General features: G+C 54.0%; 1 protein-coding gene and 1 non-coding gene across 3 annotated transcripts in view; one reads left to right on the forward strand and one right to left on the reverse strand.

The window, feature by feature from the left end:
- Positions 1 to 3,372: 3,372 nt before the first annotated feature.
- Positions 3,373 to 3,445, reverse strand: TRNAG-CCC. Its single transcript has one exon. It is a non-coding gene; the product is annotated as a tRNA-Gly (tRNA).
- A 4,497-nt stretch (positions 3,446 to 7,942) lies between these two features.
- Positions 7,943 to 15,847, forward strand: part of LRP1 (LDL receptor related protein 1) — an 80,394-nt gene continuing 72,489 nt past the window's right edge. For both annotated transcript variants that reach the window (XM_043446537.1, XM_043446538.1), the window contains exon 1: positions 7,943 to 8,464. In XM_043446537.1, coding sequence (XP_043302472.1) covers positions 8,398 to 8,464 — 67 coding nt within the window. In that variant the 5' untranslated portion in view covers positions 7,943 to 8,397. The remainder of the gene's footprint in view (positions 8,465 to 15,847) is intronic.

Raw genomic sequence — 15,847 nt, forward strand, 5'->3', positions numbered from 1 at the left:
ATAGTGCTAACAGCCCTTGTTTCACAGATCAGGGAGCTGCAGGGCGGAAAGTTTAAGTCATCTGCCCACAGCCAAAGAGCTGGCAAGGGAGCTGGGGTTTGTATCCTGCTAGTCTGGCACAAGCGCTGTTGCCCTTAAGCAGTATGCTACACGTCTTCTCAATGGAGGGTGAAATAGCTGACCCTTAAAAGGAAGAGGAATTTGTATGACTATCAAGGCAAGAACTGAGGATGCCTGCTCAGTGGCGAGTCTTTCTCCCTTGTTGGCAAAGTCTGGATTATATACAGGTGTTCCCCTCCCATGCATTTAGGGGATGAATCTCATTGGTCTTACCAATCACGGTGTTTCCATTGTCCTGGCTAATGGGAGTTTGTGGGGAGCTTGGGAAAGATTTTGTTTTTCTTCATTATCAAGAGTACACGTGATGTCTCAAGAAAGAGGCCGTCAGCCACTGAGGACAGCGTAGCAGCGTGAAGAGGCAGAAACATAGTGAACCAAGCAGTCCTGGGTCTGTTGTAGATCTCTTTGTTCAGTCTGCCTTACTTGGGTCTTCTGTTACTTGCGCTCAACGCATCCCTGAGACTTTGGTGGGGTGACACTGACTCTAAGAGATGGTGAGCACAGCGTGGGCTGACTGTCCACGCTCCCACAGTCGCCTGACTTGGTCACTTGGGAGAATAAATGATATCTCTTAAAAAAAACAAAAAAGCGTCCTCAGGGAAGAGCCACATTTCAGACAAGCAAAGAGGGGCAAGGATAATCTGAGCCAAGAGTGGCCCAGGGCCCTGTGCAAGGAAGGGACTGGGGAGCAGCACAAGGGTGGTCAGGAAGAGGAAGGACTAGGCTGAGTGGAGAAGGGTAGACGCCCACTGAGGCCTGCCAAGGATGACAGGATGTGAGCAACGGTGGTGTCAGCTGATCTCGGGTTCTCAAATGAAGCCCTGTGGCTGTCAGGGGCTAACTGTGGCCAAGAGGCCTTCACCCCACAGAAGGATAAGTAGCAGCCCTGGTGGGTGGGCAAAGGCAGGCGTCTCTGGATGGAGTCAGCTGTGGTCAGGACTGAGCCTCTGCAAGGACAGTCTGGCCCTCTCACTAGCACTGTAATTACTGTCTTGCCTTTCTCTCTTCCCTGGAGCTGCCGAACTTCCTGGGAAAGTTATTCCCATTCTCTGTCTTCCCTTCCTCACCTCCTCAGAACACTGCAAGCTGCCTACTGCCTCCGCCAGCCCGATGAGACTGTTCTGGCCATGTCGCACATGCCCTCCTCGCATAGCGCCCTGCCCCGTCCTCCTCTCACTGGCCCATTCAGCAGTGCTCAGCACTGTTGGCCACTCTTGAATAAGCGCTTCCCCCACTGGTTTTCACAGCCCCTCTCCCCTCTTCCTCCTGCCTGTCTCGGTGCTCCTTCTCAGCCTCCTGTCTTCACAGGCTATCCTTCCTCTGTAATCTCATCCACACCCGAGGCTGCAGCATGCATGGAGAAAAGCAATGTAGCATGGTAGTTAAAACCATGGCCTCTGGGGCCAGGCTCCCTGGGTTCAAATCCTCGCCCTACCCTTCATTTCTGTATGACATCTGTCCTCCTACCAAGATGTCCATCATTATCCTCAACCCACCCCCTGGGAGAGCCACTGTTCTGATTTTTTCCACCGTAGGTTTGTTTGGTCTATTTTAGATTCATATCAATGGAATAAAGCAGGATGTGCTTTCACGTCTGGCTTCTTTTACTCACGTGTCTTGAGATTTATTGTGGTGTTGTATGTATCCATAGTGTGTCCATTTTATTACTAATATCTCATGGTAGAGATACACCACAGATGCTTTGTCCTTTAAAAAAAAATGATAGGCACCTGAGCCACAGCCAGTTTTTGGCTGTCATGAAGAAAACTACTATGAACATACTTCGAATCTTTGTGTAACCGTGTATTTTCACTTCTCTTGAATAAATAACTAAGAGTATAATTGTGGGGTCATGGGGTAGGTATATGCTTAATATAAGAAACTGCTATGTATTACTCCAAATTTATAGTACATTCCCAACACTGTAAGAGAATTCCTGTTGCTCTACGTTCTCAATAGCGTTTGGTATTGTCAATTTTTAAAAGTTAAACCGTTTTGGTGAATGTGGAGAATTATCTCACTGTGGTTTAATTTGCATTTTCTTGATGACTAGACATATTGAGCACTTTTTATGTGCTTATTGGGCATTCATACATGTTCTTTTATGATGTATCTGTTCAAATGTTTTGTCTATTTTAAAAAATGGGGTGTTTTCATTATTACTGTGTTATAGGAATTTTTATGTATCCTGAATACCATTTCTTTGTGAGATCAATATTTTGCTTATTTTCTGCTTACTTATTCATTTTCTTAATGGTGTCTTTTGATTAACAGACGTTTTCAATTTTGATGTTTCCTACATCAATTTGTTTTCTTTTATGGTTATTGCTTTCTATGACATAAATTTTTACCTACTTCCAAGTCAGGAAGATATTCTGTGTTTTCACTTAAAAACTTTATGGTTTTAGCTGTTATGGCTTAGGTCTATGATTAACCTGAATTAATTTCTGCATACGATGTGAGGTAGGGATTGTGATTCACTAATTGTTCCAACACAATTTGTTGAAAAGATATTCCTTTCCCCAGTGGATTGCTTTGACACCTTCATCAAGATTAAATGACCTTTGGGACTTCCCTGGTCCAGTGGTCCAGTGGCTAATCCTCCAAGCTCCCAACGCAGGGGAACTGGGTTTGATCTCTGATTGAGAAACTAGATCCCACTGGCCAACTAAGAGTTTGCACACTGCAACACATGCTGAAACAAAGATCGAAGACCTCACGTGCCACAACCAAGACCCAGCACAAGCCAAATGTGAGAAAGGGTTAATTGACCTGTAAGTGTGTTCGTCTATTTCTGGCTCTCTAGTCTATCCCATGGAGCTGTTTGTCAGACCTCATGCCAGAACTATAGTGTCTTGATTATCATAGCCTACAAGTCTCAAAGTCAAGTAGTAAAGTCCTCTGGCATTGGGGAATTGTTTTTATTTTTATTTTTCTGTTAGCATTGGGATTTTAAAAGCTCCCCAGTTGATTTAAACGTGCTGCCAAAATCTGAAAACTTGAGAACATTCTAATGTGAGCCACAGTTTCTAGACCCAGCTTTCCCTGTTACTATCCTCTGGGCCAACATGATAAACCAATTAACATACTTGATCCTGCCTCTTTAGCCTGGAATCCTCCTCCTCTTCAGCTCTGCGGCTGGTGCATTAAGGGCTTCATCAATTTCTCACCTGGTTCCCCTCTACTTTCATTTATTTTTATGTTTTATTTATTTGGCTGCATGGAGCCTTAGTTGTGGCACGTGGGATTTAGTTCCCTGACCAGGGATTGAACCCAGGCCCCCTGTATTGGGAGTGCAGAGTCTTAACCACTGGACCACCAGGGAATCCCCCCTCTACTTTCAGATTAAAAATTCTAAGTCCTTAGTGTGGCTAAAATCACCTTTTGTGATTAGGCTCTCTGATACTTCACCCATTATCTTCCCCAACAAGTACCTTAAGCTTCCGCCATACCACATTTGCCTTAAGTGTTTCAAATTTCTTCATGCCTACACGTCTTTGCCTGTCCTGCAGCCTAAAACACCCTCTCCTTCTGTCACTGCTTGCCATCTCCTTCCTCTCTTTCAACACATAGCCGAGCATCACCCACTCTGCCCTGCCTTGACCCTCTTGTCTGGGATAGGCATCCTGCCCTGGTTCCCATGGCCCTCTGTGCCGTGTGCCTTTATCCTGAGCATTAAGGCCCTTTGTTGTAATTGTCAGTGATCTAGTTGCTCAACCCCATTAACCTGCACACACCTTGAAGGCTGAGACTGCGTGTTTCCATCTCATCTCGAGTGCCTACCAGTGTAATTGGCACATATGAGGTACCTAATAAATGTTTTTTAAAGGACAGGAAACCGGGCTCCAATCCACACTGTGATTTGAGGCCGATTCCTCAACTTTTCTGAGACTATTTCCATATCTACAAGCTGAAAATAACACCTCTGCCACAAGGGAGTTGTCAAACTTAGATGAAGTAATCCGTGTAAAATCTACCGCGTGGTCTTCCTATATGGAAAGGACTCAATAAATCTTGGTTCTCTTCCCATCTTCCAGCAGACCCTTCCCATCTTTCCTGTTTACACTTCTTTATCTGACCGCTAGGTGGTGCCAGTCTCTGGCCTGACATTCAATTCCAGGGTTCCCTCTTAATGCTCCCTTCTCAGTGCCTGTTACACTCAGGAAAAGGAAAGTGGAAAGGAAAGTGAAGTCGCTCAGTCATGTCCGACTCTTTGCAACCCCATGGACTGTAGCCTACCAGGCTCCTCCATCCATGGGATCCTCCAGGTAAGAATACTTGAGTAGGCTTCCATTTCCTTCTCCAGGGGATCGAACCCTGGTCTCCCGCATTGCAGGCAGATGCTTTAACCTCTGAGCCACCAGGGAACGAAAGAGAGATGTTTAATAATCTGCTGGGAGATCCCCAAAAAACGAGGTATTCTCTCTACCAATTTCTTTGCCTGCTGTCACCATTCTTGATAACCTGATCATAGATTGCACAGAATTAATTCCTCCTTGGTTTCCCCTATTTGGTTATAATTCCAACCCAAGGATTTGAAGATGGAAAAGGCTTCTTTAGAGTAGAAGTGGGGAGAAAGAGAAGAAGTCGAGGCAGAAAGGGACTGCATAATGGGTGCTATAGGAGAAATACTGAGACAATTCTTAGTCACATCCCATTTGATGGTAACTAATTATGATGGTCTCCTTTACCAGTGCAGACACCCCTAGCCCTAACACTCCTGTAAGCTCACCCACCTAACAATCAAGAGGTCCTAACACTGTGGATACAAATAAGTAAAGGGACACGATACCTGCCCATAGGGAGTTTATGGTCTGACGGTAGACACAGAATCACAAGATTAAGTGCCAAATTCTAGGTACTGAGGCTGTCTTGAGAGCAAGCTTGGTACAGGAGAGATGGGCAGAGTGAGAACAACAGGAGAGCCTTGCTGAGGAGGGTAGGAAGGAGCTGGGAGAAGAGCGTAAAGGCTCAGGTAGAAATATACATCCTCTCATCTTACAGTGACAGCCTCAGCACTTCACACATCGGAAATAACCCGACTGCCCAACAATCCCAGTAGACCACGGGGTATCCAAGCAAGGACATCCCAAGTAGTCCACGTAAAGAGCGACTTCGGTGTGTGTGTACAACGGGAAAGGGGTCAAGATGAGGTAATTGAGAAAAAGCAAGTTCCAGAACAGTATATACTTAACGAGCTGATGGGCAGTTTTAAAAGATGTTTATTTATATTTGTTTATTATTTATTTATTTTGGCTGCACCAAGTAGCTTGTAGCATCTTGGTTCCCCGACCAGGATCTGAACCCAGGCCTCCGGCAGTGAAAGCATAGAATCCTAACCGCGGAACCACCAGGGAATTCTGTTTATTGTCTTTAAAACATCTCTTGGCAGGAGACCCAGGGAGCTCTTGGTAGTGGTTATTCTGAGGGTGGGACTGAAGAATGGGGGCATGAAGTGTGGCGAGTTTACTTTTCACCTTCTACCTTCCTATACTCTGAGTTTTGCGACCACTAAGTATTATTTTTATTTTACAATATAAAGTTAATAAAAATAAACACACAATCATATCCAGGAGACAGCAGGATTGGGAGGTAGCAAGTGAGAAGTGTCCATGTGCTGGCTGAGGCCAGATACTGGAAGGCCAAGACTGGAAGAAGAGTTGACATGTGATCATTTTGTTGTCTGTGGACACCCAGTAGAGGTTCCCCAGCCAGGAAGAAACAGAGGAAGCAGTTTCAGGAAGATTCACCTGCATAAGAGAGGTATCAAGGAGAGCCAAGAAACAGGGCTGCCCCCCTCACAACCTGCTCAGGCTATGTATGGTCACTCCAGCTAGCTTTTCCCTGTCAAAGCTGCCTGAAGTCTGTTTTTTTCTGTGGGCGGTGCTGGGCCTTCGTTGCAATGCTTGGGCTTCTCTAGCTGCGGCGTGTGTGGGTTCTCTAGTTGTGGTGTGCAGGCTCAGTAGTTGGCAGTGTACGGGATCTTAGATCCCTGACCAGGGACTGGGAGCTCAGAGTCTTATCCGCTAGACCATCAGGAAAGGCCCCCGAACTCCGTTTCAATCTGACTTGACTTGGATGACAATATGGGGAAGGGGTTCTGGGAGAAGGAACCTAGCAGGTGTTCCTTAAAAGCCTTTAGTAAGTTCCTGCCATGTGACCCATGTTACATGTGTTAGCCCATGAGGTCTGGATGGAAGGATGAATAAGACCCCACCCCAGACCAGGGAAACTCCGGCAGTGGAAACAGAGGAAAAATCTGAGCTCTATTTCAAAGGAAAAAATGATAAGTCCTGAGCCCAGGTTTTCAAGATCAGTAGAGAAAGGCTCAGAAGAAGTCTAAGGTTTCCGGCCCAGGAGACTAAAGGCAGGCGGCCTTGGCCCTGAGCAAAGCTCGCCTGGAGGAAGCTCTGGTTTGGAGGAAAGGTCTAGCTGCTTCTGGATTCTTCTTTGGCTGTCGCTTCTCTCAACAGACAAGGCCTCCATGCTGCTCTGCTTTCTGCCAGGGCCCGACTGGAGTGAGGATGTGGGGCCTTTCCTTGACTGGAATTTTAAAAGGGAGAAGGGTGGCGCAAGCCTCCCTCAACTCACGTCAGCTTCTGGCAGCCAGCGTCGCTGGCTGTCTCCCTGAACTCCGACTTCCAGACACCAGAAAGTCAGACACCCGAAGGACAGCGGTAAAACACCGCCCAGAAGGGGGCAGTGGCCAGAAGCACAGTGCTGGGCTCCGGGAGCCGCCCGGCGCCCCGTGGACTCCGAGCTAGGAGTCCCCTGTGGACCCTGGCTAGGACAAAGGTCCGGGACCCAGCAGACACCTCCTGAGAAGAACTCGAGGCCTGGAAACAGAGGTCCAAGAGTCCCTCATCCTATTCCAAATCCCCGCTGCTCGGAATCTAAAACCCCGGCTTGGTGGGAAGCCAGTCAGAAGGTATAAAAAAACAAAACACCAAACAAAAAAAATAAATGAGCCCCGACCTCTTGGGACGAAGGGGGGAGGACCTTCCACAACCCCACCCGCTGGTGACTCACCTCCCTCCTAACCAGGGCCTGCCCCTCCCGCGCCCAGTGCCAGGCGAGCAGGACAGGGCGGGAGCCGAGGTGGGCTCCATCCCCAAGCCCTAGGCAGGCGGACAAGCTCCGGCGTGTCCCCGCGGGTGTCCCTGTTTACGCCGAGCCCCGGAGCGAGGTGGGGGCGGGCCTTCCCGGCCCCTCCCCACCCCGCCCCGCTCCGCCGCAGGCCCCAGTCCCGGTCCGGGTCTGACAGTCTGCAAACCAACGCTCGGCCTCTCCCCGCATCTTCCCCACGGTCTGGCGGCCCCCAGCCCGCCCCCAGCCCGGGCAGGGGAGTCACAGTCAGGGTTCCCCCAGGAGACCAGGCCTCGGCCCACACCTCCCGATCCTAGATCCCCAGACGGGGCCTGGAATCCTAGGGCGAGACGCCGAGTTTCAACGCCAAGCGGCTCAGCTCTCGTCGCCCCCTGCCCAATCCCTCTCGCCCCTTCAGTTCTCGAGCGCCAGGCAGAAGGGCCCAGTCAGGGGAATGGGCACTCCAGGCCCAAAACCAGCCAGCGGGGCCCCGGGAAGCCCCGCGCTCGGACCGCTCGCCCGAGCTCCAAATTTCGTCGCTGCTCTGACTCCCCCTCCCCAGGGCAGCGCGCCAAATCGGCGCATGCGCACTCGCAGGATTGCCGCGTAGCTCCCCCCCCCCCCTGCTTTTTCTTTCCCCGCCCCTTTTCTCCCTCCCTCCGCTCCCGGTCCCCTCCCTCTCTCCCCCCCACCCCGACTCAGCCCGCCCCGCGGCACCTCAGTCCCGGGAACAGTGGTGCGAGCTCCAGGCCCGTGCGCTGAGGAGGCGGAAACGAGGGGAGCCCCCAGAGCTCCATCAGGCCCCTTCCAAAGGCTCCCCACCCGGTCCACGCCCCCCACCCCCCCACCCCGCCTCCTCCCAATTGTGCATTTTTGCAGCCGGAGGCGGCTCGGAGATGGGGCTGTGAGCTTCGCCCCGGGAGGGGGAAAAAGAGGAACGGAGAGAAAAGCAGGGGGTGAAGGGTTTGGATTTGGGGGCAGAGGGTGCAGCCCCGTCTGCAGGCCCTCCCCAAGGGGCTCCGGACTCTACATCCTCACCCACGCCCCTGGTGCGCTTTGCTGAAGGATAGGATAAGAATAGAGGAGAAGGGAGGAAGGAGGAAAAAGGGGGGCCCCCCAATCGGGGGGGGGCGACGGCGAGGAGTAACAGGACCAGAGGAGAGGGGGCTGCTGCTTGCATCAGCCCGCACCATGCTGACCCCGCCGCCGCTGCTGTTGCTGCCCCTGCTCTCAGCTCTGGTCGCGGCCGCTGTCGACGGTGAGTGAGATTCCGCGGCCCCTTTGGACCCCTGGGGACACCCACTCCCCAGCCCCCACTCCTGCGTTCGGATGGGAAAGGGAGTCGCGGGAGGGGTGCCTTTTGTTATCCCAGTCCAGCTGACACTGCAGCGGCCCAGCTGGGGGCGGGGATGGGGGTCCATTTTGGAGGATGGGGGCCTTGGGCAAATGATGCTTCTGGGACCCCCCCTCAGCCCAAACAAAGACCAGAGGCCTGGGAAGGGAGAAGAGGGACCCCCCCCCCCCTTTTTCTGATCCTGGAATCCAGAGGCCTTCTCCTATCTCTGTTCAGGGAGGGCCTTCGCCTCCCCTACATCCTCTACCCCCCCACCCCCATCTAAATTGTAAAGGAATCTGGATTTGCAATGTACTGGCTGCAAAAGGGGGCGGGGGTCCTTTTGCTGTGGCCTCTGAATCTGGAAGGGGGAGCCGGGTCGGGGTGCCCTGCTGGGCAGAGGGCAGGCTAGACGGGGGACTGGCTTTGGGTCGGGAGAGGGAGGGCCAGGGAAAGGCCCCCTGCTTGGGTGTGGAATCTGGGCCCTTGGAGACCGGGCTTGGAGGCCTGCGTCCAGGATTTAGCGGGCTGCCAGCCTGGGTTCCGAAATGAGCACTTCCCCCTCTCGGGGCCTCTGTCAGTAGCCTGGAAAGAGCTGTATTGGGGGGTGTAGCGGGTGGGGGCAGGCGAAGCTATATGACTTTGAATTTTCCTTCTTAATTCCTGGGAGCTTTGAGATGAAAAAACGTCAGATGTCATCATTGGGGAAGGGGGCTGGAGAATGGCCTGGAATGCTGAGGTGGGAGGGTAGAGGAGGGCTGCTCTCTCCCTGACTTCTGGCTTGATCAGTTTGGACTGGAAGGACAGCTGGAGGTTGGATGGGGGTTATGTCATGCCCCCACCCCTAATTCCCTGCTCCTTAGGTAGATGTGTTTATTTCTCTCCACCGTTTCCCCTCCTCCCCTCACACACACACACTTTGTATATTGCAGTTAGCTTTGGGCTAGAACTGTGTCCTTTTGGAGAAACGGGGTGCCCTCTTGGTTTTTCTTAGTGTCAGCTATTTTCCCTCTTACTTGTGAGTCACTGGTTCAAGTCTTGCTCAAGCTTTGGGCTGGGGTCACGGGGTTGGGCTGGGCTGGGCCCCTGATTTGAGTAGGGATGGGATCTGATCCATTCCCGTCACTTTAATCTTCTCATCCAGGGAAAAAAAATCTGCACCCAATACCATCCTGCGCCCCTCCTCCATCTTCTCAATTCTGCCAGATTGGGATTGGGAAAGTTTTTCTCTGAAACTGGATTAACTCTTCCCCTCCCCCCAACTTGCTTCAGTTGGGAGGGGGGGTTAGGGGAACAGGAAATATATAGGACAGTATATTCAGTGGCTCTCAATTATGCCATCTTGGGGATTCTGTCCACCTACCACTCACCCCACATGGAGAAGAGGAAAGAAGCTGTGCCCGGAATACCCTTCAGACCAGCCCTTGCCTGTGATTTCCTCAGTTATGGGTGTTGTTTCCTCTTGTTATTAACCCTGTGAAGTGAGAGGGGAAACTGAGGCAGAGAGATCTGGAAGGGATAGAAAAGCATTTTAAGAGAGAAAGAGTGACACATCAAGAGCCCCACGATGGAAGGAGGATGGAGCTAGGCAGAAAGAGAGGGGGTCTCTGTGGAAAGCAGAAAAGGACCCCAGCCCAGTCAGGGGCGGCCCCAGGGAGCTTCACCTCTCGGGTAATTACCCCACCAAGTTGGTGGGTGGTGAGTGGAGTGGGGAGGCTGGGCGTGTTTTCCTTAACGGTCTCCCACCCTTTTGTAAGTTTCCACCCAGCCCGCAGCTGTAACCCCAGCTCAAACCAAACTCTATCCAAAGTCCTGGGCAACTCTGAGACCCCAGAGACTGTAGCCCGCCAGGCTCCTGTGTCCATGGGATTTTCCCACAAGGATACTGGAGTGGGTTGCCATCTCCTCCTCCAGGGGCTCTTCCCGACCTAGGGATGGAAGCTGTATCTCCTGCATTGCAGGCGAATTATTCACCGATGAACCAGCAGAGAAGCCCCTAGGGAGAGGACCCCTCCCCAAACTCATATTACTGTTCTTACCTTTGGAATGGGAATATGACTCATCCAGAGTGCCCACTCTGGGGAGTGGGAAAGGGAGACTGCACGGACCTGTAGGGTCAGCGTCGTCCAGGACCGCCCAGGGGTTCCTGAATCCTACCCTCGCCCTCATGCCTCGGGCCCACAGACAGAACTTTCTCCTTTGTTTCCCAGGGAAGGGCATGTCCTGGCTCCAGCTCACCTCCCTCAGTGTCTCACCTTCCTTCCTGCTGCTTTGCCTTCGGGGAGCAGCCCTAGGTCCTTCTGCAGCACTTCCGCCTTCTCTGCTGTGCCTGAACCCAATCCCCAGGGTCCCCTTCTCTTCAGGAACGATGTCACTCCTTGCTAGTAGACAGAACTGGGTCTACTTGCTTCCTGGGAGGCTGGAGAAACAGATGGACTGGGGAGTGAAAAGAGAGGTCATTGAGGTCTCTGCTGAGATTAGGAAGATTCTGTAGTGGGGAGGGCTGGCTGCCTCCCTGTCTCCTGCCCATCTCCACATACCTCCTTGAGCCAGTATATTACCTGTTATCAGACAAGCTGGACAGTGAACTGAGTTATGAGGCTGAGCCTCCTGGCTCTGTGAGAGATGGTTCCAAACTCCTTTCTCCCCTGGTCAGACCCACATGCCTATCTCCCCTCACCCTTGTCTTTCAAACCAGGGACTTGAGGACATTGATTTGGGGATGGAGGTATATTTTGATGTTTGAGACTGCTTCTCAAGACTTCCTTTTCTCCCAATCTTAGCCACCCCCTTCCTCCATTTTCTCTATTATCTTCCCCCCAGCCACTCCCCATCACTGGGCCTCTTAAGGATGTCAGCCGGCAGGGGGGCCGGGGAGGGGGGCACTGGCCAGAGCCAGATCCTGTCCAAATCCCCCTCGCACCCCCGACTTTTCAAAACTCCTTTGGGAAGCCCTTCCTTACCAAGTCTAACTTTCTTTCGTCCTGCTGTAGCCTCAGCCTTTGCATATCAAAACCCCAAGCTTAAGGCTTATTACCCGCGTCGGTAGCCTCTTCTCAGCCCCTGCCCCCAGCCCTCTGTGAGCCCTCCAGCGTTCAAGTCCTCCAGCTCTGGATGCGGGCTCCTCGCCCTTGGGCAATCTGAATGCAGTGGGACCACGCAAGGGTCCCTGACTTGGTGGAGCTGGGTGCTGGGTGTGTTTGGAGCATCTCAACCCACCCCACTGTGTTCAGTCCCAGATTTCAGCCCAGTTTTTAACAGGATCCCACATTGTTTGGAGAAGGAAGTAGTTGGCTCTGGGATTGCTTCCGGTGCAGTGGCCCCAGGCCCCAATGTAAAGCCTCCCTGGGGAAGAGGCAAGGGACAGTGGAGGGTGGCATTTACTCCTCTTGCACCCCAGGGAAGATGAGGGTCTCTCTGAGGCCTTGGCCTTCCTGTCGAAGAGCTTCCTTCTTCCTTCCTTCCACCCTCCCAATTCTGTGGGAGGCAGTGGCCCCTATCCTGCGTTTGCCTGGAGTCAGACAGCGCTAGGGCAGGGACCCCACTTGCCTGAGTAAAGGTACATGCTTCCCCACCCTGAATCTCAGGGATGTTCTTCTCCGGGTTCATCCCAAGACAACTGTGTCATTATCTTGGCAACCTCTGGGCTGAGCCCCTCTTCCGAGGTTTTTTTCCTCTGTCATTGGTATGTGCTATCTTGGCCTCCAGGAACCTCGGTCTCTCGTCGTCCTAGCTCATTGCTCCTCTCATCCTTCTCTCCCCCCATTGTGGCGTTCTCTGTCCAGTCTCCCTCAGACCCTGTGTCATGCGTTGTCTCTGCCTGTCTCCATCCGCCTCCATCCAGGCCTCTTGGTACCCCGAAAGCTATCTGGGAGCAGAAGTCTCTCCTGGGCTCTCCCACGTGCTCCCCATTTTGGAGTTGTTATTCCCCTCTCAGGCCAAACTGGGAATCTCCATTTTGGCAGTGAAAGCTCTCCCCCCACTTTCTTCCAAGTTCCTCTCTCTTTTTCCCCCTCCACTAATTTGGGAGAGAATGTTTCTGGAAGAAGGGAACTTGATACCCTTTGTGGGTTGAGTAAGAGGGAGAATGCAGATAATTCAGAAAGGAGGAGGGAGGTTAGACTTCTGGCAGAACTTCCTCATGACTTGAGAACCGGAGAGAGGTGTGGGGAATGGGTCAGGAGCTTAGAGCTTTTATTTCTACGGCTGTATGTACAGGGGGTTGGGGGTAGGTGAAGAGGGCTTCTGAAGGCCTGGTGAGAGATATGCTGACCTCCGGAGGCATTTGAGGGGTCTGGATTTTACTTGCGGGGGTGGGTGGGGGGGAGCATGGAGGAAAAGATGGTGGGGAGGTCAGGCTAATGTCCTGCTGAGTCAATATTGACTCAGGATGGAGGGGGAGACCCTCCCCCTCCCGCCGGCAGCCCAAGCCATCCTGTCTGTCTGTCCAGGCCGCAAAGCAGAGGCCCAGACTCAGGAATGACAAAAATGTGTCTGAGCCTCACTGACTGCAGGGAAGGAGCCACCGGGTAACACCCAAAATACATAAAATTCAGTGAAAAGCTCTTGCTTTGGGCCTGGGAGGCCCCTGCCGCCCCACGCCCCACCCCCGTGTGTTTGAAAGTTTAGATTCCTGCAGGCTCTGGCCCCCCACTCCCTGGCCACCCCCTGGCTCCTCCGTGCTCTTAGCTTTATCATGTGGTTCCTTTTAGAAAACATCCCCCGATACACAGCCTGTCTCTCCCTCTGCTGTGTCTGCTCTTGAAAAGCGCCTCAGGGTTCTCCTTCACCCTTACCCTGCCTCGGGTCTCCTGAGTCTTTAGGAAATCTCACCCCCCCTCTCTTCCTCGCCCTCTCTGCTCCCAAGGGATCAAACGAGGGGTCCCCTCCTCTGGAGAAGCCTCCCTCGGGGCTCTGCTTTCCTGTCGCCCTCTGTCCTCCGCTCAGCACCCTTGCCAGCCTTCCCCACCCGCCCCCGGGGTCTCAGGATGGGACAGGCCACCGGCAAGGCTCAGGCAGGGCTGTGGGGTCCGTGTTGTGTCTGGACGCACACCCAACCCCACACCTCCTGCTCTGGCTCCAGCTTGGTGGCCCTGGGGGCCGTGGCTGGGCTGGGTGCCTGGGTTTGGTCGGCGGGGAGGCAGGGGTGTTGGCCAGAGTTAGCATGGCGGTCACATTCATCTCCGGGCAAAGCTGAGAACAGACGGCCCCAGTGTCCTGGCGTTCTCTGCAACCTCACTCCATCTCCCTCCGTAGTTCTCTCCTCCTCCTTCTCCCTCCTCTCTTTCCCTCTCCTGTTCTGTTCTTATCCCTTCTCCACCGGCTCCCCTCCTCTCTGAGGAGCCTTGAAGGCCAGGGCCGCCTCCTGTAATTCCCATCCCCACTCCCGGTGCCAGAGGACCCTGCCCCTTCCCTTTCTCATCCTTCTGCTCCACCGTCATGGCCAGGAAGGAACCACCTGTTCAGTTACTAATCGCTCTATGCCTCAGTTTCCTCATTGCAACAGTAGCCACGTCACAGGGTTTGAGGGTCCGAATGAGTCAATTTGTACAAAGTGTCTCAGCCCAGATGCTGACCCAGAGTGACCATGTTGAAAAGTATTAGCTCATATCCTTAGGACCCCCCAGATCTCCCGAGGGGCGGGAACCAGGGGAGGCCACTAGTTGCTCCCTAAAGTAGGGCCGTGTTGTTCCTCACCTGGGGCCACCTAGCTGGGTTTTCTGGGTGCTGGCATCAGATGCAGAAGGTTCAGCTGAGGGGAGTGGGGCTGGCTGCGGGCTCTAAGCAGATTACAGGTTTCCGACCCCACCCGCACTGCAGCGCCCTCCACCTCCGAAGGAGGCTTCCCTTGGCCCGAGAAGACTACCCCAAAGTAGGTTATTTGTTCCTTTTCTCCCCTTTCCCCATGAAGGAAATCAAAGACAGCCCTTAGCCTTCAAACTCAGGGCTTTTCTCCACCATCCCCGACAGAAAGGAAGTTCTTCCCGCATCTCTCAGGTCCTCGGGCTACCCTGGCCCCTAGAAGACGTGCGCCCAGTCCCCCGGCCCGGGCCAAGGGGTCTGCTGCGGGCCAGGGCCCCGGGGGCTTCTCTTCCTTTCACTCCCCATCCCCCACTCCCCTCCCTCGCAAGAGCACATCTGGTTTGTGAATCTCTCTCATTCCAGCTTTCGGAGTTTGCCAGCTGCTGTTTCCTCTGTCGAGTTCAGGCCAAAAATGGGGGTGGGGACAGCGAGGGGACACAGTGAGGGCCAAAGCAGCGGGGACCGTGGCTGGGCGGAATCGAGGGGAGACTGGAGTGACCAGCCGGTGACCTCAGGCCGGGCTGTGAGCTCTGCCCCGGGGCAAAGTGGGGGCATGGACTCCCAAATCCAGGTGGGGGCAGGGATGGGCATGGGGACCTTTCTGGGCTCCAAACAGCCCATCTGCCTCTGAATCCCATTCCAGCCCCCTCTCCCACTGCCCCCCCCGCCCCAGCCCGTCTCGGCCAGCCAGGGGAAGAGGACCGTTCTCCCGCATGCTAACTAGGCTGCCTCGCAGTTCCCCGGGAAGACCTCACAGCTGGCCCAGTGGGGCAATGAACTCAGCATTATCCGCCTCCTCAAGGGGCCTTTATTCCCTGCTCAGGGTGGGGGGCAGGGGAGAGGGCTCCAGGGTGGGGGGCCTAGCCAGGCCATCCTTGATGTGTTTCCTGAACTTGGCTCTCACCCTGGCCAGGGGCCTGAGTGCAGTCCCCTCTGCCGGAGGCGGGGGTCACAGAGGGAGGGCCGCTTCCCAGTGTGGCTCCCCTCAGAGCCCACCCCGCCCTGCTCAGAGCCCCAACACACTCTCCTTCTGCTCCGTCCCAGCCCTGAGCCCACTCTGCCCGGCGGCCTTCCCGGGGTGCCGTGGCTCCCCTCAGAGCCCACCCCGCCCTGCTCAGAGCCCCAACACACTCTCCTTCTGCTCCGTCCCAGCCCTGAGCCCACTCTGCCCGGCGGCCTTCCCGGGGTGCCATGGCTCCTGAGGGGCCACCCCGCCCCTCTGGGGCACCCCAGTGCCCAGCACACTGCCTGGCACAGAGCTAGGCTCAGTGCGTGACCGCCGAAGAGAAATGGGCTTGACACAGATTGCGGAAGAGGCAGCGAAGGGTGGGAGGCTGGGGGGCGGCGCTGAAGGAGGGGGGCCTCGCCTTCCCGAGGAGGGCATGCTGGCAGGGTTGGGAGGAACAGCGCCTGAGAAGCTCTCAGTGGGAATGGGGAGACTGGTGGGAACTGGCTGCCTAACAGCTTAGAGTCGGCTGAACTGGTCCGAGTCCTGATTGTGACATT

This window comes from Cervus canadensis, chromosome 25 (assembly GCF_019320065.1).
Source record: "Cervus canadensis isolate Bull #8, Minnesota chromosome 25, ASM1932006v1, whole genome shotgun sequence".
Classification (NCBI taxonomy): Eukaryota; Metazoa; Chordata; class Mammalia; order Artiodactyla; family Cervidae; genus Cervus; species Cervus canadensis.